Raw genomic sequence first — 25,923 nt, forward strand, 5'->3', positions numbered from 1 at the left:
CCTCTCTCTGTGTGCTTGCAGACAGTGCTTTCCTCCCCTTTGATGCCACTATTTTGAGTTACACTTTGTCCTCACTCCTCTGAGATGAAGATGTAGAGGGTTTCCCATCCCATCGCAAAGAAATGCCTGCTGCTCTTAAAGAAGACAAAATCTAACCCTGAGAAAAGTCTCAGGGAAGAGTTCATCCTCCAAAAACTGCTGCTGGCCCCATGCAGGCTTCAATTGTGGGACTGCACAGATTATTTTGGAGGTTTAACTCATCCTCCAGACTGAGAATTTGCCATTTTTCCTGTGAATTATGTCACATTCCTCATCAAATCTGTGCTCGTCACATGTTTTCCAGCATTTCTGTGAACAGGATTTTTAGGGTCCAAATTGCTGCGAAAAGCAATGATGGTTTGTTCTGCATTTAATGTTTTAATTATGATTTTTATCTCTGCTTCCCAAATGGAAAGATTTTTTTTTCTCTTTTCTTTTTGCTAATTGTGAGTATTCAAAGACATTGGCCAGGTGCCTGGAGCTTTGCAAACTTTTCTGTTGCAGGTATTTATCCTGAAAATATTTAAAGGAGATATTGGCAGTGGTACAAACACTCACTTTACTGCAGAAATCCCACTCTCAAGCAAGTGGACTAATTTTAAAAAGCGATGAGTCAACAGCCAGTGTTTTTAGTGTGAAAATGCCCATTCAGTTGGAACAGTGACTGAAAAAAATACAATTTTAAAGCCCAAATCTGTCATAAACTGATCATGTATAATGTCTTAGGATCAGCCCATACTCCAAAAACAGATATTATATTTTCTTTGTCTTTTTTTTTTCTAGATCCAGGTTGCTGAAAGGAATTGCTGGTGGAGAATAGGTGGTGCATAGAGTGATCCTGCAGAGGTGCAGACCTCAAGTTCTACCTCTTGATGACTTCTAATGCCACAGAACGTGTCCATAAATACCCTTCTTTGTCGGAGTCTAGACCATCCCTGTGGCCACCCTGGAGGGTTTGGAGACCGGACAGGGGGTCTGGGGTCTGTCCAGGGGCTCAGGCAGCCTCACACAGAGCCCAGGAGGACACTGCCTCTGATCCCTGCCATGGAGTGAATGCCCACAGTGTGTGAAGAATCACAACCCGAGAGAATTCAAAATAAGCAGTAGTTAGTTTATCACAGAGTGTGAATGTAGAATTTAGGATTTTTAGTATATGGGGTTGAAGAGACAAGATGGAGGAATTGGGGAGTGGTCCTGTCCTCCTTGTTCTTGCTCTCGTCCCCCATTTTCTGCTGAGTTGGATTTTAGAGATTGGTTTAGAGTAGAAATGACATGTTAACATAGGCAGTGAGTATTGGTAAGATTCTGTCAATAAAAAGTTCATTTTGGATGTGTTTGGGCCAGGGAATGGTACAAAGGGTCCGGGACCCTCTGACCCGCCCAGTCCCCCGCGTGTCCTGCTCTGCTGGGGACGCCCTGCAGAGCTGGGACAGAACTGAGAGATGATGGAGAATAAACAACCCTGGAAACTCGGACTGGGGACTCAGCCTGGCTGCTCTGGCTCTGGTGTGAGACCTTTACGGCTAGAGAAGACGAAAAACCTCATTAACCTCAGGGAACAGCAACCCCGAGGAGAATCTCAGGGAACAGCAACCCTGAGACTTCTTCATGGAAGGCAAAGTCTGCAGTGGTTCCATGGGTGATATCAAAATATTTGCTTCCTCTTCCAGGTGTCCCTGCCCATGCAGGGGCGTTGGAATTTGGTGACCTTTAAGGTCCCTTCCAACCCAAATTACTCAGTGACACCGTGGCCATTTTGGCTGGGTGGTGACATCTTTTACGTGGTGTCCCAGCTAATCTGAAATCATCTGCCAAGGATCACCCACGGCTCCCTTGAGCCTCTGGAATGGATTAGAGGGGTGTTCTCAGTGTGCCCCTAACCCCAACACTGCTGAGGTTGCTGCTCAGCTGTGCTGGAGCAAACAGGTTGTGTTGAAGGTAACCAGGTGTGAGCAGATCAAGGGGCTCAGCAGAACTGGGGCATGTCTGATCTCTGAGAGGCTTCAGGAGATCCTCCAGCCCCCAGTCCAAGCAGCAGCCCCAGGCAAGTTCTTCAGGCCCTTTCTGGTGGTCTAAGCCAGGTAAACTCCTCAGGTGGGTGTGGGAGGTCGGCAGTGAGGAGGTGAAGGCAGAGCTGGGTCAGATCACCCTGGTCACGGGACATGGGATGAATCACAGGATCACAAAATCATGAAGCCCCATCCTGTGAAGACGGAAGAATGGCAGGAAAAGGGATGAATTTACAGCCCCAGCTGGCTCCTTGCATTTGTCCTCCTGCAGACAAACAGACCCCTGTGAATTATGGGGCTGTAATTCTGTTTGGGGACAGTGCATAGAAAGAAGGGGGGAAGCTGTGAGAGGTGCCTGGGGGTTTGTGAGCTCCCCAGAAGGCCTTGGTGGAATTCCAGCCCCGTGACTCACAGCTCTTCTGGATCCAATTCACCAGAGGTCTCTGATGTGAAAGCTGAGCTGGAGCTGGGGGCTGTGCCTTGCTCCTGCTGGGGAGTTCATCAGATTGCCTTTGCTAATGCAAAGCAGGGCAGCTTTATGAGCCAGTTTCCCTGGATTCTGGCTGGGCTGGGGCGCTGGGAAAGCACAAACTTGGGCGCTGTTAATGTGATTGGATCAGTGTCTGCACTCCTTTTTCAGAGTCATTGATCTCCAAGGAGGAGCACAGGGCCAGAGCCGTGGCGTGGCCCCCAGGCTGACCCTGAGGAGCCCTGGACATTTTCCTTTTGCCTCTTCCCAAGGGCTGAAAGCTGCCTGCAGGTTTGCCCCAAACTGCAGATGAGCAAGACCCAACTCAGGGCCACCAGTCCTAATCCAGGACATGGCTCAATTCCACTGATCTGGCTCAGTTCCACTCCTGTGGTGCTGGTCCATAACATTCCAGAGAAGAACAGGTCCTGATGGTACCTCAGGGTCTGTATTTTGGCACCCCGGTGTTTCTCCAGCAAGAGTTCATCCAGCTCAACAGGACACCATGTCCAGGACTAACCTGACAGCAGCCAGTGGTGTCTGAGACAAAGCTGGCATGTCCTGGGATTTAGCACTTGTTCCACTGGATAGATTTCCTCTCTCTGCCTGCAAACTCTGCATTTCAAAACTTAAATCCAGTTTCAGACCATTTCTTAGGGCTCATTCTCTTCACCCTCCCCAGCCCCAAACAAATAAACACCACACCCTCGCACTCAGAACAGACCGAACCTTTAAAACAACCCCTTTTCCAATATATTTTTACAAAACCTCCTGACCCAGCATGCCTTTTCCCAGTATATTTTTTGGTCTAGCTCTGTACATTTGGGTGATGAAGCCACAGTGTCTTAGAGCTTATGGGACAGAGAAGGCCAAACTGGATGAATTTTTATCCACGAAGGGAAATAAATCTGTGATAGATGCTCATCCCAAGCTGTGCCTGGCCATTCTCTGGGAGAAAACAGTCCAAAATTAACAGCTAAACATCACAGACAATTCAACACAGAGCCTGGTCCTCCACTTTGGCCTCCTTTTATTTACTAGCACAGATGCAGCCAGGAAAAACACGATGCCTGCTGGTGTTCTCTGCTTGTCATGTTCCTGCCCACAACGTGTTTGTGTGTTGTGAGTTGTGACTAAGGGCTGACCTGCCTGCCTGTGTTGTAGGAACGAGGGCTGCATCCCATATGGCAAACTGAAGGAAAGCTGGCCTGTGGAGAAGTCTTGGCATCATGTTTGGCTTGGGGAGTTATAAGGTCAGTGTGCATTTCCCACTAGAATTTATGAGAAGGCAGGAAATTCAAAGGGGTAAATAATAATAATAAATAGTATTACTAAACTGTTGTTCTCCTCTGAATTTCTTTTTGCTTGAATGTCTTTGCTGAAGGCAAAAAGCCAAATTGATTCCTGCTTTCCTCCCAAATGCTTGCTGGGTTGTGGGAATGCAGCACATGGCAGGGAAGTTCAGGGCTCTGCTGTGTGTGTAACAAGAGAGTTTTCCTAAAACAATTACAGCAAAAAAGGTCAAGGAAGAGCCACTGCTGGGATTCATCCCACCTGGCTTTGGAAAGGCTCAGTGCAATCCTCTGCAGCTGGGTGAGCTCCTCCCTGGAGCCAGCCAGAGGAAACAGCGTTTCCCTCTGTCAGTCCCTGATCTGAGCCAGCAGGGCTGTAATGGGATGGGTCCTGGAAGGGCTCAGTTTTCACTGGTGGCTGCACAGAGATACAGGACCAGCCCCACAAGAGAAAACACCCCTGGCCACCCAGAACACTCCTCATCATCAGAGGTGATTTTGCAGAAATCCTGCTCTGATCAGCCTGATCTAGTGGAGGTGTCGCTGCCCGTGGCAGGAGATGGAACTGGATCATCTTTAAAGTTCCTTCCAACACAAACAATTCTGCGACTTTATTAACAGAACCTGACTGGTCCCAGGATCATTTTCTTGCCACTCAATAAGCTGGAACACCTTGACATTGAGGCTGGCAGGTCTTTGCAGGGCAAGGGACTCAGAGTTATGGTCCTTACCCCTGTCACCCCCTTGGTGAGGTGCACCTGGGGCTGAGCAAGGGAAGAGAACACTTGGACAAGTATCTCCAAGGGATATTATCCAGTATCTCTCTTGGATATCCAGAGAGAGCTGCTGCTGAGTTATTCTCTGCTGAACCAGAAAATCCCCGGGGATGGGGAATGGTGAGGGGAACATCTTAATGCAATCCAGGCAGCTGAACCTGGGAAGAGTCGGAAAGCAGGAAATGGGAAATAATAAAGGCAAAATGAATCCTCCCCAGCGTGCTGGAAATGGTCCTTCTCAGCTGACATCTGGGATTGCTTTGGGAAGCTGAGCTGCAGAGGGGTTCCCAGCTTTCACCTGGGAGATAAAGAACATCCCTGAGCTTTGCAGGGCCTTTCCCCCTGCCAGGTTTCTGTGGGACACTTCGGGGATATTATTTACACCAGGGGTGTCACAGACCCAAAGCAAATGGTCACCATTTCCTCACTGGAGGAGCTGGAAGAAGGCAAGGGTTGAGGTACAGGAAATGGCCATGATTTCTCATGGACCATAAAAGCAGGAAAGCTCTGAAAGCTCTTTTCTGTAGCTTGTGGGAGGGAGAATCCAGCATGGGCAGAGAAACAGCAGTGACTTTAGGGAAAGGACTAAAGTCCTTTCTTTGGCACTTGGGGACATGGGTTAGTGGTGGCTTGGCAGTGCTGGGTTAACACTTGAATTTGGTGATCTTAGAGAGCTTTTCAAACTTTAATGATGAGAAAGTGGCTCCTGCTTGCTTTGCAAATACTTACCTGGCCTTGAATATCCAGCTTAGCTGATCTGGGAGCTGGACAGAGGCATTCCAGAGGCTGGAACTGGGAGAAGAGGCTGCTGCCTGCAGTCTCTGTCACACACATGCGACCACAGGAAGGTCCCAGGGAGCATCAGAGCGATGCCCTGCCCTGCTGCAGACATGATCCATGTCAGAGGTTTTCCTCCTCCCTCCTACTTGTGCAGCTTTCATTAAATCCACAGGGAAATTCTCTGCTGAGCAGAGCCCCCACTTGTAATTCCTCCAAAACCAAACATTTTCCAGCTGACAACAGGGAATTACCACAAGCCTGGAGTTTTGCTTGGCTGTTCTCAGTGATTGCAGCTCCATTCAATATTTGGAAGGGTGTTTGGTGGGAATAGTTGGTGTTTTGTTGTTTCCCAGTCACAAGACAAGAGGAAACTGGTCCAGGATGTATCAACAGGGTCACAATGTTGATCCCAGCTGTGCCCTGCCCTATGGATTCTCCCAAATCTGTAACACACAGCTGTGACCAGCCACAAAAACAGTGTCTGGGTGGGTTGGGATTGCTACTGGGCTGCAGAGAGCTTTCCTTCTGAGATTCCAGGCAATCCATTCCACCTCTTTGTGCCTCAGGTTCCTCTCCACTTTTTCCTTTTCCTGTCTGATCTTACTGACAGGGAAGCTCCTATTTCTACAGGGACATTGTCTCTCTTGTTATGCAGTTTCTGGTGGAGACACATCCTAAAATTACTCTGGTGGATGTGTAAATACAACCACTTTGTCTGAAAGGAATGTTTGAGTGAGATATTTTAGTTTAGGTTTAAACAATGCCTTGAAAAACAAAACACCTCATAACTCTTTATTTAGAGGTGGTTTGGGGTTTTACCCTAAACACATTGGTTAATTCAGAAGAGCCAAAACCTGAAGCTTTTTCTTGCACACAAAACTTTTAACATCAATTCTTGCAACTCACCCTGCTGGCCTGAGGGGTCTGGTGGGAGGTGCTGGTGTGGGGAACACTGCTGGGACTGGCTGAGCTGCTGCTGGGATGTGATGGCAGAGGGATTTGAGCCCTGAGGCTTTTCCTGTGTGTCCCAAGGAGCAGCTGGGCAGAGATGTGTCATTTCCATGGCTGGATGTGGACAGTTACAGCTGTACCTGTGCTGCTCTTCTGCAGGTCCCCAGACACTGCTGAGCAGTACCAGCCTGAAGCTGTCAGAGCTTCCTTCAGCTCATTTCCCTCTTTGAAATCCACTCTCTTGCTTCCTTTTCATGGTTTCCATGGAGCTGAGAGAAAGCTGTTTGCATTCCACAAGCCTCACACGTGGTTCCTTCAGTAGCATCCCTGAATTTGTGAGCTACCTGGTTTTTTTTTGCTTGGGTTGTGTCTTTTGTGTGTTTCTTGGTTGTTTTTTTTTTTTTTTTTTTTTTTTTCTAATAGAGCTGCTGACACCCCAAAAGCAAATGGAAAGGAATAACCTGTCTGGATCCCACCTTTGCAACAACAACAACAACAACTGAATCCAATAAATGTGTTTTTGTGTGACAGGAAAAGGAAAAGAGAGATGACAATAAAGGGAGGGGAGGAAGGGGGGAAGGGAGGGAGGGAGGAAGGATGGAAGGAAGGATGGAAGGAAGGAAGGAAGGAAGGAAGGAAGGAAGGAAGGAAGGAAGGAAGGAAGGAAGGAAGGAAGGAAGGAAGGAAGGAAGGAAGGAAGGAAGGAAGGAAGGAAGGAAGGAAGGAAGGAAGGAAGGAAGGAAGGAAGGAAGGAAGGAAGGAAGGAAGGAAGGAAGGAAGGAAGGAAGGAAGGAAGGAAGGAAGGAAGGAAGGAAGGAAGGAAGGAAGGAAGGAAGGAAGGAAGGAAGGAAGGAAGGAAGGAAGGAAGGAAGGAAGGAAGGAAGGAAGGAAGGAAGGTTCCAAAATGTGTGGATATGGGGACACAGTTTAGCACTGGACATGGCAGCTGGACTCGATGATCTTTAAGATATTTCCAGCTTTTCCTTGACTTCAGTTTCTTCCCTCTGCCTCCATTTGACACAGAAAGCAGCAATCACAGCCTGGGGCATTTTTATTTCTTTATTTTTTTTTTTAATAAACTTTATTCTATATTACAAATAGTTGTTTGTTTTTTTTTTCTTTTTTGTTCTGGACTGCAAAATAGGAATGCCTTATATTTACATACACAGGTATACAATTAATTATAACAAAGGTACAGAAGCTTTGCCTTTACCAAGTAACAACGGGATTCCAATTTAAATAGTATAGATTTTATTTCTTTTTTTTTTTTTTTTTTAACTAGGATCAGTTCAAAAGAAAATCAAACCAACAACAACAACAACCTAAGAAAAAGGATCCCAACCTCCTTTCTAATGCTGTCTTGACATCTCTTCGAGGCTGTTAGTAACACTGGTGAAAGGAAATGTCTTTCCATTGATTTTAAGTTGGAAGCTTTAGCAAAACAAGAGAATGAGACTTCTGGGCTCACGTGTACGTCCAAGACACGGGGTCAGACACAAGGAAGGGCCTCTCTTGTGACCTTAAATAATCCAGTTGCCTCTTGATTCCTTGGGGAAAACACTGGGAACATTTAGCTAGCACCTAATCTCTCTGCTTCCTTACCCCAGCCTGGGCTGGAAAGTGGAATTTCTCCAGGGAACGGAGAAAGAGCAGCATAGAAAGTTTGAATAACACCAAGGTTCTCTTAAGATACTTCAGAAAGGACTTCAAGCTTGGACATGTGCCTTGATTTCTCCAGCTGGCTCTTGTGCCTCAGTCTATCTGAAAGAGAACAGCAGCTTCTCCACTGGGAAAGGCCAGGCCTCACCAGTAAGAGAAGGGAATGCTGAAAAGAGCCTGAATGTCCTGGTTTTCCCTCTGTTTTCCACACCCAAGTTTGCTTTACTGAGCTTCCCTGCACACTGCTCTCTGCTGCGAGCGTCTTTGAGGTGATCTGTTTCCAAGCAGAAAGAATTTCTTGAGGTAAACTCTCCATTTATAGAACAGAAGATAAAAAAAAATAATAAAAACCAAACCAAAACAAACAACCAAACAAAACCAACCAAACAATGAACAAACAACGACGACAACAGAAATCACACACGTGACAGGTTGTTCAGACTAAGCAGCTTTGTAACTTCAGTGGGGGTTGTGGTGGGTTTATTTTTCCAAGTGTTTGTTGTTTTACTTTTTTTTTTGACATCTTTCTAGAAATTACTTTTTTTTTTTTTTTTTGCTGTTAGCCTGTGTCCCTTTGGGTGCTTCTCCAAGTGCAGAGAGCTGAGCCATCCCAAATAAAGCACAGCCAACAAGCTCTATTTTCAAAGCACTCTCCACAAAATAGTTATTCTCAGTAAGACAGCATGATTCTTTTTTTTTGCAGAAAGGGGCATTGCACAGTCACAGAGATGAGGGAAAACTGCAAACACTACCCTGAAATGGGAGCTGCACCAGGTGCAAAGCAGGAAAATTCAGGCTGGGAATGGGCAGGGGGTTGAGGTTCACACCAGGATGTTGAGGTTCACGTGTTTCACCAGTCTCCTGCTCTACAGCAGCATCCAAGTTTGGATGGCAAGAGTTAGGACATCCCAAAACCTCCACCTGGAGGACAACTCTCACTACTCATCAAATGCACAGAGCAAATTGTCCTGGAGTCACCCCAGGGAAACTGTGGCTGCCCCTGGATCCCTAGAAGTGTTCCAAGTAAGGCTGGACAGGGTTTGGAGCACCCTGGGGTGGTGAGAGGTGTCCCTGCCCATGGCAGGGAGGTTGGAATGAGATAATTTTTAAGTTCCCTTCCAACCCAAACTGTTCTGTGATTCCGCGATTCTGAGTATTCCTTGTAGACACAAATGTATGTCCCACCTGGCCAAGCTCTGGGACTGAGTCCTTGCAGGTTTCCAATCTTCCTTTGGAAGAGTCTCCCACATAGCAGTGTCTCTTCCCAAAGCAGTTTGTTAAAGCCTTGGGGAAGGACAGATCTACATTTCATGTTTTGACTTAGTTTCTGAACAATTGTCCTTCTAATACTGTGCTTGGGTTTTTACCTCACAGGCATCCCAGACTCCAGGAAATTCAGAGGGGGCTCAACAGGAAGGCTGACCCTGACTGGACTCTTCAAATTTGATCTATCAGTTTCTAACAGTATTATTAAAAACAATGACAATTATCTGATTTGTTTGGTCTCATTCCCTTCACGGCAAACATTTTCCTGTAGGTGAATGCACAAGGTCAGGAAAATTTGGTCATCACTTTTCAATTTAAGCAATTAACAAATGAAATTCTGCTGATAAATCTTCTTCATGACCCAATAAATTTTATGGTCTTCAGTATCAAAGATGCAAGATAAGAGGTAACACTACAGGGATGAAAACTGGCATAGCCCTCTTATCTAATAGAGCAAGGCTGGTGTGTGTTGGGTTGGACCAAACCCTTGGATATGTTCAGGACAGGATGAAGAGTGGGAAGAGAAGGACTGGGGCATGTTTTAACATTCAGACTCTGTGATCTTAGAGGTCTTTTCCAACCCAAATGATTCTGTGATTCTATGCCAGGAGAGGAAGGTGACCTCTGAATTTCTCCTCGATCGTTCCCCTGCGCTGTCTGTTGGAGGGCAAACACCCTCCAACACCTCATTCCAGACACACACACAGATTTCCCCACACTGGTGTTCTCTGGAAGGCTCAGTCTGCACCAGCACATGAAGTGATGGATCAGGTCTCAGATCACCACCACTGACAGCTGAGTCCCACTCACAGGGAGGACAGGAGGTGTTGGCAGAGGGGCTGTTCACCCTTTGCTCCTCTAACCCAGCTGCAAAGCCCCAAAACAAACCCTGCAGTGGAGAAATAGTCTTGACTCTCTCCACGGAACCTCAGAGAGTCTTCATGAGTTGCCTTTCCTCTGTTTCTGCAGGTTTCAGCATTAATTATTTGATTGCAGCGTTTGAGAAGTGCCCATAAAGATCAGCCTATTGTCTGGAATATTCTGGATATTAGGAGCCTGTCCATGGGCTTCTAGGAACTTTGGCTCCAGTTCTCTCTGTGGGGCTTGAAAAACAGTGTGGGACACTACCTATTTATCCAGAATTTTTGGTCAAGTGTGGAAAGGGAGGTGGGGGAAAAGAAACCAAAGGAAAAGGAAAAGAAAGCATCCGTGTTGTAGTAGGGCTCATTCTTCTGCTTGTGTCTTTGTTTTTAGTTGTATTTTACATGCACTTTAAAAATAGTTAGCTCAACTGGGAAGGCTGGGAAGAAAGATGCCAAGACTTCTCGTAGACTGGGGGATTCTGGGATACTGGTTGGAAATGGCAAGGGCACTGAAGGGGACAGGGGAGGAAGCCCACGCATTTACATCACAATTCTGGCACATTTTCCAAGCAAAAAAGCAAATCCAGCTCAAACACCAAAGTAAAGAGAAACGGAAAGACAAAAATAAAAATAAAGAGGAGATGAAAGAGAAGCAAAACGCAGATTTTCTTTCAAATCCTGGGGCATGGGGGAAAGAGAAGATGGAGAGAAAGCAGAAATACCTAAATGGGAAGTTGGAAAGGATTAAGACACCAGTCTCCTGGTGCTTCCCATTTCCCTTAAGTTTTTCATTCTCAGTGTCTCTGAGGTGTTCAAGTTTTTCTCGAAAAATATATATATATAATATACAGATGAAAAACTCCGTACCAGCAAGAAGAAATAAAATACCAACCATGGAAAACAACCATAACAAACCAAAAACACAGCCCTGAAAACATCGAAAAGAAACAGGGTGAGTCTCAGATTTCCCCTGTGGTGCTCCTCTGACTTCAGTAACAGTGCAGGATCACACCAGTTCATTTTGATACTTTTTTTCTTTCTTTTTTTTTTTTTTTTTTTTTTTTGTTATTAAACAGCTTCTTCTTCCTCTCATGTGCGCATGTCCAGGCAGGATCGCCCATCACTCATAACCACTTCCCTCCAAGCCAGCTCTTTGTCCTTAGACTCCTACCATCCAGCTGTGAGTACAAGGCATGACAATAGGGTCCATATTTATCTTTTGTGGCACTTTGTTTGTCAAAACCTTTGGTTTCTTCCTTTTTTTTTTTTTAATTTTTCCCTTTTTTTTTTTTTTTTTTTTTATTTTTAATTTACCGTACTTATAAAAAATACTGTGTTTGTGTTGTTTGTTGTCATCTTCTTACCACTGGCTCTGGTGGGACTTCCCACTTTCACAGCCATAATCAATGGATCTGGAACATGCGCCGACGTTACTAAAAATGGATCAACAAAACCATGGCAGAACCAACCAAACCCAAACCATCCCCAATGCGCAGGCCTCTTAAAACTGCTGAGATGTCCATAAGGTGCATGACGAGTCCATCAGCTCAGCAATCCGACAGAAAGCAAGCAAGAACCAAAAAGGAAAAAAAAAAAGGAAGGAACGCACACGCGCACACAGATACACACGCACACGCACAAAAATAATCGGAATTGTAATCAAGAGAGAAATGTCTGGGGGTTTAAAACCAAGACGTGTCCCTAAGTTTGCTGTTTCAACGTGAATCTGGTGATTTTCTCCCCACAGACATGCCCAGTTTTGGACTGCTGAGTGGTTTTGGACTCGCCTACGTGTGTATCTGCTTGGCTGAAGGAAACCCTCCCGCTGACTGACTCCTGCTTGCAGCACATCCCCCCCTCACACGCGCTCGGGACCTGTCACTCCCAAGAGGTTCTGGTTTGATGGCAAGAGACAGGAATAAACCCAAAAGAACTCGCTCTGTGATCAGTTTACACACCCCGCCAGCACCCCTTCCTCCCTCCAGGTGCAAAGCAGATCCAGGCTGTGGCTCCAGGGATGGGGTGATGTGGGTGTGGGCTGATTCTCCAGCCACTCCTCCATCTGCCAGGGAGCTCTGCTCACGTCTGGGGAGATGAATGCTGGCCCAGCTCTTGCCTCCCTGGTGTACGAGGAAGGTTCTCCACACCCCGAGGGTCTCTAATCATGCTGTTATCTGGGCTGGCAGCCGTGTGAACGGAACAGCTGAAGGCAAAAGAGATGCAGGAGCTCACTCCCCTTTGGTTGGCCATGAAACAAGTTGAGATGTTCTGGAGAGGCTGAGCAGAGGATGGGACAGGGACAGGGTGGTCCCCCACAATTGTCTCATGGTGACAGCGATCCCTGAAGGGATAAGAAGTGCAAAGAGAGATAAAATCCTTCCCAGGCAGCAACTGTGCCTTCAGCAAGGCCTGTTGGTTCCAGAAATGGAGAAGAGGAAAGGCCAGGAGTTGGCACCAAAAGGCAGATGGGCTCACAGCAGTTCAGAGACCTCCAGAAGACAGGCAGTTCAGCTGGGGGGATCTAGGTAGAAGAATTTTTTGCAGTGTTTCATTCGGATTTCCTCCAGGATTTCCTTCCAAAATGTGTGGTGACATTTTCTCTTAGGAGTGGCTTGGAAGGAAGGCCTTACCATCGGCCCCGTGCACCACCTCACTTCACAGCAAGCATTTCAGTAACCCTCCGATATTCCACCGTGGGAAAACAACAGTGTGTGCGATGTTTCCAGTCGAGGAAACAAATGGAAAGAACAGCTTAAAAAAAACCCAAAACAATCCAACAAAAGATCCTTCTGGTTCTTCCTTTGAGGCAGAGCTCCTTGCCTGGAACAAACCGAGGCCTGTGGCTCCTGCCTTCCAAGCCGAGGTGGGAACGAGGGGGACGATGCTGTGCTGCCAGAAGGAGCAAAACCACCAGCACTGAGGGGATGCCACCAAGCAGAAAGAGCCTTTTGCTGCAGTGCTACGACCAACAGGACACGACGGGAAAGACGGAGCGGGGACACGCGGCTCTTGGGAAAACAAGAAGAACCATATGGAACACGTGGGCAGGGGAGCCTCGGTCTCCTCGTCCCCTCTGGACCCTTCCCCTGCCTCAGGAGAGCAGCTGTTTGCCCAGGCAGGGTGAGCCACAGCTGTCCTGCTCTGGACGGAGCTGTGGGGTTTTTCGGGGAGCCTCTTCTCCCAGTGGGTGTCCATCGAGGGATAGAATTGCAGTGGCTCTGCAGGAGAGGAGCCGGAGTGGCTCTGCCCTCCAGGAGCCCTGCAGGCAGGCTGCCTTCCCCTTGGGGACACTTGAGTAACACTGAGTTCATTCCCATGTCCTCTCCAGAGGCTACAGCCCTCGGAGGGCAGTTAAAGCAGCATGACAGAAGTTACCTCCCAGTTTCACCTCTGCAGAGCGAGGGTGCGATGCTGGGGGAGGGTTGGTGGGGTTTTTGTGTGTGTTCAATAGTTTCTCTCTAGGGCAAAAGGCAGAGGGGAAGCTGTGAAAAGGAGAGCTCCACCCGAATGTCTTCACGGCCCCAGAGCCAAGATTCTTCTGCAGTCTTTTCTTTTAACCCCTGGGGCTCTGTCTCTTTGTCCATAGATTTGGAAAGAGAAGAAAAAGAGAGAAAGAGAGAGGGCAGGGAGAGAGAGAGAGAGAAAGAAAGGAGCGCTGTTCGGGTGACTCTGCTTACAGCCCATCAAAACTTGCACTTGGTAAAGATGATGATCTTGAGTGAGGCACGACTTGGTTTATCCCTCCCAGGGTGTCCCTGGCAGGACAGTTCTCAGCTGTCTATGCTCATGAGGGTTATGACTTGTTCAAGTTTGTAGGCAAGTTTCTGTTTCCCAGCCTGGTCATCTTGATCGAGGGCTCCGAGAATCTGGAAAAGGAGAGAGGAAGAGGTCGTTGGGATTTCGGTTTCTTTCCCCAAAATGACTGAGTCCAGCATCTTAGAGCAGCAGAGGAGGGCTAGCTTTCTCTAAGGCAGGTCCCAGGCTCAGCTTAGATCAGCTTAGCAAGGCAGGTCAGTCAGCCAGGAGAGAACTAGGCAGGGTGTTTGGGTTTGATCTGACTCAGTGCAGACCCCTGGATTGCAACCAATCAAATGGATTCTTATCTTGGAGATCAGTTATTTATCTATGAGCTTTATCCATCACCTGGCCATGCCACTTGCAATGCCCTAAGGGGACTCATATGGCCTTCAAAACACAGAACCATGCTGGACACCCTGAAGTCTGTGTTGGATCATTTTGGGGGGGTTTAGGGTGTCTGGAATGACGTTGGGAACAGTCCTTAACCAATTTTTGGTCACTTTGGATGTAAAGCTCATGTAGTGCTCCTCTGCAGTGAGTTAACATCTGACCATCAGCTAGTTCAAACCAGCTGAGCCTGATTGACCAAGAGACACAAAACAACAGGGATACAGAGAGGAGTACTGAGGAGACCCAAAATCCCAGACCTTCCCTTTCAAAACCCCAGGCCTTGTTTCTCATTCCTTAAATCCTTCACCCTCCTGGCCAGGATGCAGACAGGTGCCAGTGACACACCCTGGGGATGGGTGGGCTGTCCCCTGGCTCCCCACAAGGGCCTCCAGGTGTGACAGTTCTGGCTTCTTTTTCTGCCAAGGTCAGGATTGGGAGTCATAGTTTTGTGTTTGGATTCAGTTTTTATTATTTCTTATCTATATTACAGCCTCACGAGCCGTGAGCTCTGACTAGCAAGTTAGAAAAAGAAGGTAAAAGGGAGCACCTCTCTGTCTCTGCCAGGTCTTTTCAAGGACTAGCCATCCAGTTGAAAAATGCCACCTAAATTATTTTTACTTTAAACCCAATAACCAACCATTCGAAGTCCACAATGCAGACTTTACTAACCAATTAGAGAATACCACCAGCTCTTTACACAGGAAGAGAAGGAAGAAGGTGGAAAAAAAGGAACAACTAAAGAACAACTAAAGCCTAATTTTCCAGGATTCCAGCGGGCAGGCTCTCACCTCCTCACTGTACTTGCCCACGTAGGAGTAGATCTCGGAGAGCGCGCTCATGGTGTTGAACTCGTTCATGTGCATGCGGGACTGCTCGGCCAGGTAGGCGTTCATGTCCTGGTCGCTGATGGCTGGCATCTTGGCGATGTCCGAGTAGTACCTGAGGGGCACAAACACAGCTGTCACTCCTTGAGGGGAGGAGCAGGAGCTGCAGAAGTGAAATCTGGGGAATCCGTCAAACCTCTCCGGGGGATTCCCAGGCCTGGAAAGAGCTACTGTTGGCAAAGACTGAATTTTAACCCAAAAATTTTATAGATATGCAAGTTGAGCAGAAACCTCCCTTTCTGAATGTAGAAACTGAAAGCAGAATAAAAATGAAAGCAAGATTTGATATAGAAGAATAAAGGTTCTAAAGTTAGAATTGCTGAGCCGGTTGTTACTGGACAACTAAGAAAGCAAAGGTTAAGTCAAGTTGGAAGGAGGTTTTATGGCTAGAGCAAAAGATGTATTTCCCACAAACAAAGAAGATGTTTCTACCAAGCAGAAATAGGTCTTAGAAAAGCAAAAGATACCATAAGCAAAAAACGCCATGTTTTTACCAAAGTAAGAAGAATTTTCCACTGCAGAAAACAGAAAAATAACCTTAAGCTTAAATTGTAACATAATATAGTAATGATAGTAGTCATGATAGGCTACAGGTAAATGTAAAGGTGTTGTGTATGATGCTGATTGGTTGTTTTGTATTAAGATGCTCAGTAAAAAAAACTATATAATGCATTGTAACCAGAACCAAAGTGGCTTCAGGCTTGTCTATCAGCTGGAGCTGGCAGCTTTAGGCTGGCTCTGTTACCCACAACCCAAGAATTCTGTAACCTCATCTATGCCATAAACAGCATTTTGAGAACCGCCTGTTGTCTCAAACATCCCTCATCGACACATCTCTTACAAGCTGCCACAGAGTTTTCCACCCAAGCTGAAAGAAAAGTCTTCCCCCGTGGTGGGAAGATTTGCAACACTGTGTAATCTACCCCAGTCTCCTTCTCTCCCAGTGCCCTTCGTGGTTTCTCCTTTCCCTGCTTCCCCATTGTTTTTGGTATCCCTGGTGGCCAGCCCCGTGTCCCCTGCAGGTCACTGCCCTTTGCCCTGCCCCTTGTGCCACCCCTGTGCCCTCAGACCATTGGTTCCTGACCTCTATTTAGGCCAGTGCACATGGTCTTTTGACCCTAATCCCTTTGGCATGTTGGAATAAACCTTGGCTGGAATTATCACACAAAAGGCCCTTCTTGCCTCTCTTTGCTGAGCTGGCTGTGGTGTGTGCACCTGACTGCTTTGCCTGAATCCTCCCCAGGCACCTTTTCCACAGGAAATGCTTATTGGGAAATAGGTAACAGCTCCACCATCTAAAATCACACTGCTACAGAAATCCACAAACAAAAAGGAGAAAAAAAAATACACTTAGTGTTGGGTTTTTCTAGTTATATACCTGCTCATGCTGTTCTTTTACAGCAAGAAAGGTGACCTAGCCAAAGTGGAAATGACTGAGCACTAATCCTGAGCACCAGACATGTGTTGTATTCACCCCAATCTGAGAACGAAGCCCCAAAGGGTATCCTATAAACCTTTCCTGTGCCATCAGTAGGAGCTGGATTGAAGCTGGACCTTTTTGTCTGCCATTCAAGGGCTTTTAGCCCTGCCTCTCTTCCCAGAGAAACCTTGCTGCCCACTGAGAGCTCAGGATTTCACTCCCATGCACAGAAAAACCCCAAATATTTCTATTTTTGCTTGCACCATTCTCACCACTACATCTGCCCCCCTTGCTAACATCACCCACCTTCCCCACTAAATCCAGTCTACAACTCTCCTGCTCAGTATCTCCTTTTTGCCTCACATTTGTGGCAACAAATATTTGTGGCAACAGCCTTCAGCTCCAGTCTGACTGGGAAAAATCTGCTTTTCCTAGGAGTCAACAGCATTCCCCTGGAGCTCAGGAGGACTGGGGGTTTATCCATAGGATCTGGATGCCCCAGAACCATTGCCCAGCAGGCTGCATCTGCAGAGTGATGTCTCTTTAAGGAAGTTGCTATTTTTGATGTCCTTCCTCCCCCGGGTAAGGCAGGTCTTGGAGGACAAGGTTTGCAGAAGGTAATCAGTCACTGTCACTCGCAGCTGTGCTCTGCTGTCAACTGGTTAATTAGACGCCATCATTTACATTTTTAATTTCTGCAATTTGACATTTTGTGCACAAGGAAAAAAAAAATAAAAGAAGAAGAAGAAGGGAAAAAAAAAAAGCCCATAACTGCAGCAATCCACAATTTTATAATTAGGAGGCAGAGGGGACGGGGAGCCAAAAGAGCTGACAGGTGTCCTGTAAACAGCGTGGAGACACCTGCTGAGATGGAGGCTGTTTGCCACTGCAGAGAAATTGGACACTGAAGTGCTGTGTGATGAGGATCCTTGAGGTGGATGAGTGGGAAAATACTCGGTGACAGAGCAGCTGCTGGAGTGTCCTGTGGAAGACAGAGCAGTGCAGGAGCATGGGGGGAAACCCTTCCACACCAGGAGGCTCCAGGTGTGCTCAGTCTGGTTTTGTGCCCCTCAGTCCCACCCTGATTTACTCTGTTGATATCCTGGTTTTGGCGGTGGGATGTTGATGTGATCCTTGGGAGAGGGAGGCACAGGAGGCAGAGGTCTTTCTTGCTTGACATTTTCCAAAGCTAAACTCTGTTTCACCATTAAAACTAGTGCAAACCTCATTAATTTTACTGCAACTTCCAGCAGGCACAAAAAACATCTCTCTCCCTGGAGTCCTGGCATTTTGTCTTCTGAGCTTATGACCAGCCAGAAATCTTAGTCTAACTCAGTCCCATGGTCTAAATATTTCTCATTCCTGGTGAAAAGTGGTGTGGGTTTGTTTTTCTTTACCCTCTATCTGACTCTCTCTCCCCAAGTGGACCTGGACAGGTGTCTGTGAGCAAGGTGAGCATCTGGAAATCCTCTGTCCTGCAGAATTGCCTCCAGGAGAAGATGTTGAGCAGGAGGAATAAATGTTTCTTAGACCTTTGCCACTCCCAGAAAAACTTAAACAGGTCTTGACATCACCTGCTGGAGAAGATCAGACCTGTTCTGCACAAGGGAAAGCGTCAGGAATTGGTGGCATCCATAACATGGCTGAAAAAACAAGGAATCTTGGGGTCAAAGAGCAAGGAATCTTATGGTCAAAAAACAAGGTGTGCCTTGGCACTGGAAAAAAAAATCCATGTGCCACCAGCACTTTTTAGACTTGTGGGGAAAACAGGCTGCAAAGCAGTGAAATATTGATGGTTGATTGATGGTGCCTGAAAGGAGAGCAGCTCCTCGTGAATGTTGGATAGGCACCCTCCTGATGGGTGGAATGAGAAGAGAAGGGGGCTCATCACAGCAAAAATAAATGGGGTCGGTGGAGGAAATCAGAGGTGACAGTCTGGCTCTGACAAGCAGCTAAAATTCTCCTTTTCCTCTCTGGTTGAGCTGTCACCAAGTGGTGGCAGGATAGTGGGTATAGGGACAGGGTGCTCCCAAAAACTGGAGCACAGACACACTTATCAACTCCTTCTCCAAGTTGGTCCTGTTTCTTTTCCACCTGGTAGCAATAGACTCTTGAGCCTGTGACTCACAAGGGTTTGAAAGCTCCCCATCCCTTTCCAGCCCAGCAGAGATCATTCCCCAGCAGCACAACACTCCTGTGACTCATCCAAACAAGGAAAAGCAGCAGGAAATGTTCCCTGGAGCCAAGGATGGGATGCAGAGATCTGAGTTTCAAGAATCACAGTTTCAGGGCTCTGGCCATGACAAACTCCCAGGATGTGATCTCAGAGCTCTGGGGTCACAGGCCATCACCCACCCAAGTATCCTGGTCTCCTCCAGACTCAATTCCCTGTCATCACACACCTGAACCATTAAACCAAGGTATTTTATGGCAAAAATAAAAGAAAAAGAAGAGGAAATAAACATTTACCAATAGCCCAATCTAGATGAGCCAGAAGACATAATATCCTTCCATCCAAATTCTGCTATGGCCCAGTGACTTATTTATGCAGAAGAGTTTCTAATGAAGCCATCACTGTGCTCTCTAAAGAAATGATGAATGTGTGTATTAAAGCATCCTAGCAGGGAGATGACAACATCCCTGCTGAGTCTTTATTTACCTTCGATTCCAGCCCAGATCCTCAGAGGTACTTAGAGCCTCTCTGCCATTTGCATACCCCTAATGCAAAAACCACTGAGAAGCTGTCACCAAACCCCAGAGGCCCTCACATTCCCACTGCTGGAATTTGCCAGGCTGCCCGTGCTGCTTCCATCACCCCTGCAGCTGACAGCTCCCACACCAGAGCTGGGCTGGGAGGCAGTGCCAGGGGCAGTGAGGTGCTCTGTCACCTGTGGAGGACCCCCAGGTCTCACCTGAGACAGGGACAGGTCTTGGACTCACTTCCACAGCCAGCAGGAGGCTGAGAACACAAGACGGAGCCAGATTCCCTTTGAATGAGACAGAAAGGCAGCAAAGCAAAGCAGCAAATTCAGCTTAACCTGCCTCCAAGGGGTCAAGAGTGAGAATCCTGAGCAGATTTGCTGCTGCTTCTGTATTCTCAGTTTTGCTCGTCTCCAGTGGATCCTTCCCCAGCTGTTTCCAGAAGATCCCCAGATGAATATCCAAAGATCCAGCCTCACGTTTCCCTGCACTCACAGGAGCAGCCTCCATTCTTACCTCAAGGCTCTCCATCCTCGGAAGTGGCGACAGGAAATTTGTTCATTAGACTCCATAAGCAATTAAAATGATGTGGGATCGGGGTAAACCCTTCATTCCAGCCCTCCAGCTCAGAGGGAGCATGTGAGGATAACTGGGCCATGGGATGTGTCCTCACACACGAGCACAGCAACTCACCCCAGCCTGCCTTGAACTGGAGAGAGGCCCTCCATGGCCACTGATGGATGGAGAAGCATTTGGGATGTACCAGGATACAGTTTGTGCTCTTATGCTGAAAAATTAATTATTGTTGTTCCTTCCAGCCTCATCTTTCCCTGGGTTGCCTTTTGTTTTGTTTTGTTTCATTTTGTTTTCCCAAGGAAAGCGACACAACAGTGACCTGAGCATATATCACAGTGACCTGGGAATACATTTTGTCCTCTGTTTATCCAGGGATAAATGTTCTTTCCCTCGGTACCGACAAAGGCTCCTTAGTGGAGCTGTTCCACAAGAATAACTGTGCCTGCTGCCGCTCAGTAACTCATTAACTCATCAAAAGAGAAGAGAAGAGAAAAGCCACCTTGCCAGTGCTTCCTCCCCAGCCCGAAATTTCCCAGCACAGCCCGTGGTTTAGGCAGCTTAGCATGGAGCTAATTGCCTTCCAAAAGATCTCTTTGTCATGGCTGTTGTTTGTCGCTGGGATGGGACTGCACTCATTAATAATCATTTTAGCATATGAAAAGCTTGTAACGAATCCATGTGCTGCAGACGGCAGGCACAATTACAGCAATAACATAATTAGGGTTATGCAATAGCCGGCTGCATCCAGACCACTGAAGGAGGGAGAGGTGTGCGAAAGGGATATGGGGGCTGCTCCAGCAGGGAAGGGCTGGTGGAAATAGGGAACAAGCAGCTCTTTTATGGGATGCAGTGAAGCAGTGCAAGGACATGCACTGACACAGAGAGGCAGTTTTGAGTTTCCTGGGAAGCATCTGGGCTGCTGCTGAGGCACTGGAATAGATTGCCCAGGGAAATCAGGGATGCCCCATCCCTGGCAGTGTCCAAGGCCAGGTTGGATGGGGTTTGGGAGCACCCTGGGACAGTGGGAGGTGTCCCTGCCCATGGCAGGGGGTGGGATGAGATGAGCTTCAAGGTCCCTTCCAACCCAAACCGTTGTGGGGAACAATTCTGTCTGTGTGGGAGAGCCCTAGAAAGGGCAGTGCTTTTATTTTGCCTGCTCATGGCTTTTCCTGCTGCTTCTGCCCTCGGAACAAACAGTGGAGGGAATAAACAGCACTGGCTCGATAGCCGAGGAGTGATTTGGTGCACAGGTACCTCCTCTGGGGGAGGAGATCCCCCAGCACCACCGCAGAGCAGAGGATGAGTGGGGCTGCACTCTCCACATGTGGACACATTTTCATCCTGCCAGCTGAAAGCTGCACCGTGCAAGAAGAGCTTTTTGCCATGATGAGGAAACACTGGGATTTTCCTTTTTGAGATGAAAAGTGAAGAAAGACAAGTGAGCAGTCCTCAAATGCGCCAGAAGCTGCCCTGGATAGAGGCAGGGAAGGAGCTTTACCCCCTGCCCTGGGGATGCCTGAGCTTTAATTACAGCCAGGGAGATTCTGCCTGCCCAGCAGGGAAAACACTCTGATGGGAGGACAGGGAAGCACGGAATGAATTGCCTGAGGACAGCCAAGGCTCTGTTGTTGGAGGCCTTTAAGAAAGGGGTAGACAAGCATCTGCCAGGAAGGGTTTAGACAGAGCTGATCCTGCCCTGAGGCAGGAGATGGTCGGGTTGACCTCCCGAGGCCCCTTCCAGCACTGTTTTTTATTATCTCCACTGACAACACCCCCTGCCTTGACCTTTGGTATGCTGCTTCTTGAGCTTTCTTTCCAGCAGAGAGAGAGGGGGCACAGAAAACTCATTTTTTTTAAAGTAGAGCCAGGATTTGCACCTGTCATGTGATGCTCTTTTTTAAAGCCCTCAGAGTTGCTCCTTAAAACCTTAATAACTCACAGTGTTAGGGCTGATGCAGCTTTTTATTGTTTTACACTGGTCCAGTTTGTTTCTAAAGTTAGCTGCAAAGTGGTCAACACACATCACAAGCACTGCACAGGTAGAGATTTCCTAGTGAGAGGAAATGAAAGCCCTGAAAGCCCAAGCTGACACACTGGGTGGGTGAAATCCCAAACGGGTGCAGACTGTCTGCTTTGTGCACTCCAAACACACTCAGAGCTCTTCCTAACAAGATCTAGACCTCGGCACCTAAAGGCTAATGGGATGCAAATCACAGTTGCTTCATGAATCATCAAATCAGAAATGTTTTAGGTTGGAAGAGACCTTAAATCCCATCCATTTCCAGCCCCTGCCATGGGCAGGGACATCTTCCACTGTCCCAGGGTGCTCCAAGCCTCATCCAGCCTGGCCTGGGACACTTCCAGGGATCCAGGGGCAGCCACAGCTTCTCTGGGCACCCTGTGCCAGGGCCTCCCTATCCTCTGAGTAAAGAATGTCTTCCAAACATCTCACTTAAATCTCTCCCTTTTAGTTTAAATTGGTTCCTCCTTATCTTAAAAGTATCTGTATTTGTAAGGAAAAAAAAAGTAGATGAGATCCTGGCCCCAGGAGCTGGGTACCACCAGCTGTGTCAGCACTGTTTGCATCCAGGTTAACACAATAAAATGAAAATGTTATAATTCTGAATCCCACATATCAGATCACTTTAAGCTTCTTTTGATCCTGAACCTGGCAAGCCTATTTTGAACGGTCTTCATTGGATGACTCTTAAGTTAAGAACCCTTGTGATGTCTCCATTGACTTTTTCTTAGAGGGGCTCTTTTCAATGCACAATAAGCAGCCAAAAGGAGACCAAGTCCCTGCAGGGATGAGGAAAAAAAAGAGCACCAGACCCTCTCCTTGCAGCCCTGCAGGTGTTTTGGGCACCAGTGTGAAATGGAAAAAGTCTTTGGCTTCTGCTTTTTGTGCTCTGCCCCTTTTCAGTCTGCCACATCCTTGCCTCCGTGCCAGGCTTCAGTAGGGAAACATCATATTGATTGTGATGCAGGCAATTAAATGGTGTTAATGAAGTTCAAACAAGTGTTATCATAAGCTTGGCAGCATGGAGAGAAATGAAAGGTCAGCCACAGCCCTTTGTCATTTTTCAGTGTGGTGTTGAATGCTAATGAGACAGTCCCAATTAGAACAGGCTCCCCTTTGTATTGCTTGGGGATTGCATCAAATGCTCCCAAGTTCTCCAGATTTCCAGGCTCAAAGGGGACATTTGAAGTAAACTTGAAAAGATGCAGATCTGAAGCTGCTCTAATGTAAATTCAGCAGAGCCTATGGAGTTTTACTAACTGAAGTCAGATGAGATTCTGCTCTACCGTTACTATTCTTTTCCTCTTTTTATTTTTTTTTTCCAATGGACCCATATAATGATAATTGAAAAGCCTCCACTTTGTTTTAGAGCTACAGCCTGACTCTTCGTGGCTTCAACAAAAGCCAAATAGCCTGTCCCAATTTCCTGGGTTAATTGTCCTGCCTCATCAGGCCTCGTGTTCTGCAGCAGGAAATCCAAGATGTGGCTGCACCAGGACACTTTTTAACCACGTGTTTCCAGCTCTGGGTGTCTCATTTGAACAGAGAACCTGTTTTTTTCCCAAAAGCCAGAATTTCTCAGCTGGATTGTTCCAGCAGGCAGAGTCCACCTCTGCTTCCAATAATGTTATAAAAGAACGATCATAAAATCACAAAATAGTTTGGGTTGGAAGGGACATTTAAAGGTCATCTAGTCCAAGCCCCCTGCAATGAGCAGGGAACATTTTCAACTAAAGTTAAGTGATGCACAATAATTCTTTTTGTTGCTGTTGTCAGCAAATCCATTATCTTGAATAATTACAGAAATGGGCACTAAAACAACCAACCTCTCAAAATGTCATGAAAGATGTCAGTTTCTTATATAGTTTTCCATTAAGCCGACAGAAAATTGCAAAAATTGGTAAATTTTAAAAATTTTTAATTAGTCATTGTCATGCATCCCAGTTCTGAAGGCAACACTTGACTCACCACAAACAAGTAACTGAAAACATGAGAAAATCCTACGCTAAAACATGAAGCAAACAAACAAATAAAACCAGTGAAGATTCCTGACAGTCTTGCTGTTGAAATCTTTTGCAATCAAATTTCCAGTTGACCACCCTGTGGAAGCAGACCACTGGTGAGGCCAGAAGCTGTAACTATTCCCTTCCCAATGCACATTCCTAGGTGGAAAACAAGTGTTTGAAGGATTGGAGGAACGTCCTTTCATCCCTGCCTCCTTCTCATGCCAAGGTCATTCCCTGCTCTGAGTTTTGTGAGTCCTGAAGGCTCCACACCAAGAAACCAGAGGTTTCAAAGGGATGGCTTGGAGCAACCCAGCTCAGCTCCATTTCCAAACCTCTAAATCCAGGCACGTTTTAACCCAGAGTGCCTCAAGTTGGGTCCAATCTCTCACTGACTAATTACCCTCTTAGAGTTTCCTCTTCGTCAAAGCAGTTCGTTTGACTTCAGGTTCTTCTGATTTACTCAACCACTTCTTAAACTCCCCAACTTTTCATCTCCTGATTCACTCTTTGAAGAAGCCTCGTGCTCTTGAAGGATGCCATCTCCAGCTGATGCTGACTACAGAAATAGCTCCAACCAGCACTGGAAGCCTTTGGATTTGGAAAAACTCCCTCAAAGCACAATCGCAGAACCGAGAGAAGGAATTCATTAGCTCGGGGTAGAACTCAAATTATATTTTATTCATCCCTGATAGGTTTTTTCTTTCATCTCCCACAGCATCCAGGTGCCACTGCCTTAAGTCAGTGGAGCTGACACAGAAAAATAAAAGCAGGGAAGAAGCTCTAACCATGTTCCAAAACCTGCAGTCTCCCCTTGGGCTTCAGTTCAAGTTGTCAGACATCAGTGCAGATAACAACCCAGCACATGCTGGGGACAGGAATCCAGGGCTGTTTACAAGCAGCAGGAGGTGTTATGTACCTCGTTTGCAAACCCAGTTGTTTGGGAAAACTTCCAAGGAAATGCAGCACCTATGGCTGGAGATCACTGGGCACCAGGATTTAGCTCCAAAAAGTTGTAAAGTGAAATCAATACTGGAAAAAAATCAAAATGAAAATGGCAGCCTTTTGTTTATCCAGAGGGGAAAAAAAAAAAAAAGGTGTTTGTTGCATAAAGAAATATCCCATTCTCCTCTTAAATACCTCAGTTTGTCACTCAAATCTCCCAGGATAAAATCAACCAGTTTGAGACAGAAAATGTTATTTGTCCACAGAAACCACACAACCACAGAGAGTGTTGCTAAAGCATCACTAAGGAATGACACCTTTGGGTCACTGTTGGTACAAACTTGATTTCCAAATGGAACCTCCAACACTTGCTTCCCATTATCCAGGTCAATCCAGCAATCAGCCTCAATACATACTAAGAAACTTGGACACGGTACCAGAAGTAGGTCATAATTAAGCAAGGTAGCTCATAAGAGCCTTGCAGGTTGCCTAGAAACGACATTTGCTGAAGTGTTTAACCACATCTAAAAATAATTGTCCAGACAAATCACAGACCAATGGGAGGACTGCTGGAAAAAACTCTGCCTCGTGCTGAGTAGGGGACGGAGCTCTTTGATCAGCCACACTCTGGTCACGAAATGAGAGAAAACCATCCCCAGCAAAGGCAACGCAGGGATTCATAGCACAGTGTGAGGTGTCTGCAGCAGCAGAGGCCTTGCACAACCTGCAGGACACGGTATCAATTTTAGGCTGTGTCTGGGAAGTCATCCAGAGAAATGATTGCTGAAAGCTGGATGCAGGGCACAGGAATGATCTGTAGGATAAACCCGCCTTTGTGTTTACAGAGCAGCAACCGTTCCCCATCTGTGCAGTTCCCAAACCTGTCAATAACGCCAGGCAAGTGCAAAATATTGGAAAGCAAAGCACAGCTCCTGCTGGATGAAGAACAGGATGTGCTGTTTGCTTGTCCTGGGGGAAACCCTACAGAAACTGAAGCCCCAGCACACTGCAGGAATAGATGTTTTGGTTGTATTCCCTGTGGAGCAGCTTTGCCAGGCACTGACCCTTGGTACAGCAGGTTGA

The 25,923-nt window shown here is 46.9% G+C and overlaps 1 protein-coding gene across 1 annotated transcript in view; it reads right to left on the bottom strand.

Annotated features, from left to right (window-relative positions):
* Positions 1-8,477: 8,477 nt before the first annotated feature.
* Positions 8,478-25,923, bottom strand: part of PLXNA4 (plexin A4) — a 445,535-nt gene continuing 428,089 nt past the window's right edge. The window contains exons 31-32 of the mRNA XM_063397126.1: positions 15,081-15,231; positions 8,478-13,970 (exon numbers count right to left, since the gene is read on the bottom strand). Of these exons, the coding sequence (XP_063253196.1) occupies positions 13,875-13,970; positions 15,081-15,231 (247 nt within the window). The 3' untranslated portion in view covers positions 8,478-13,874. The remainder of the gene's footprint in view (positions 13,971-15,080; positions 15,232-25,923) is intronic.

This window comes from Prinia subflava, chromosome 4 (genome assembly GCF_021018805.1).
Source record: "Prinia subflava isolate CZ2003 ecotype Zambia chromosome 4, Cam_Psub_1.2, whole genome shotgun sequence".
NCBI lineage: Eukaryota > Metazoa > Chordata > Aves > Passeriformes > Cisticolidae > Prinia > Prinia subflava.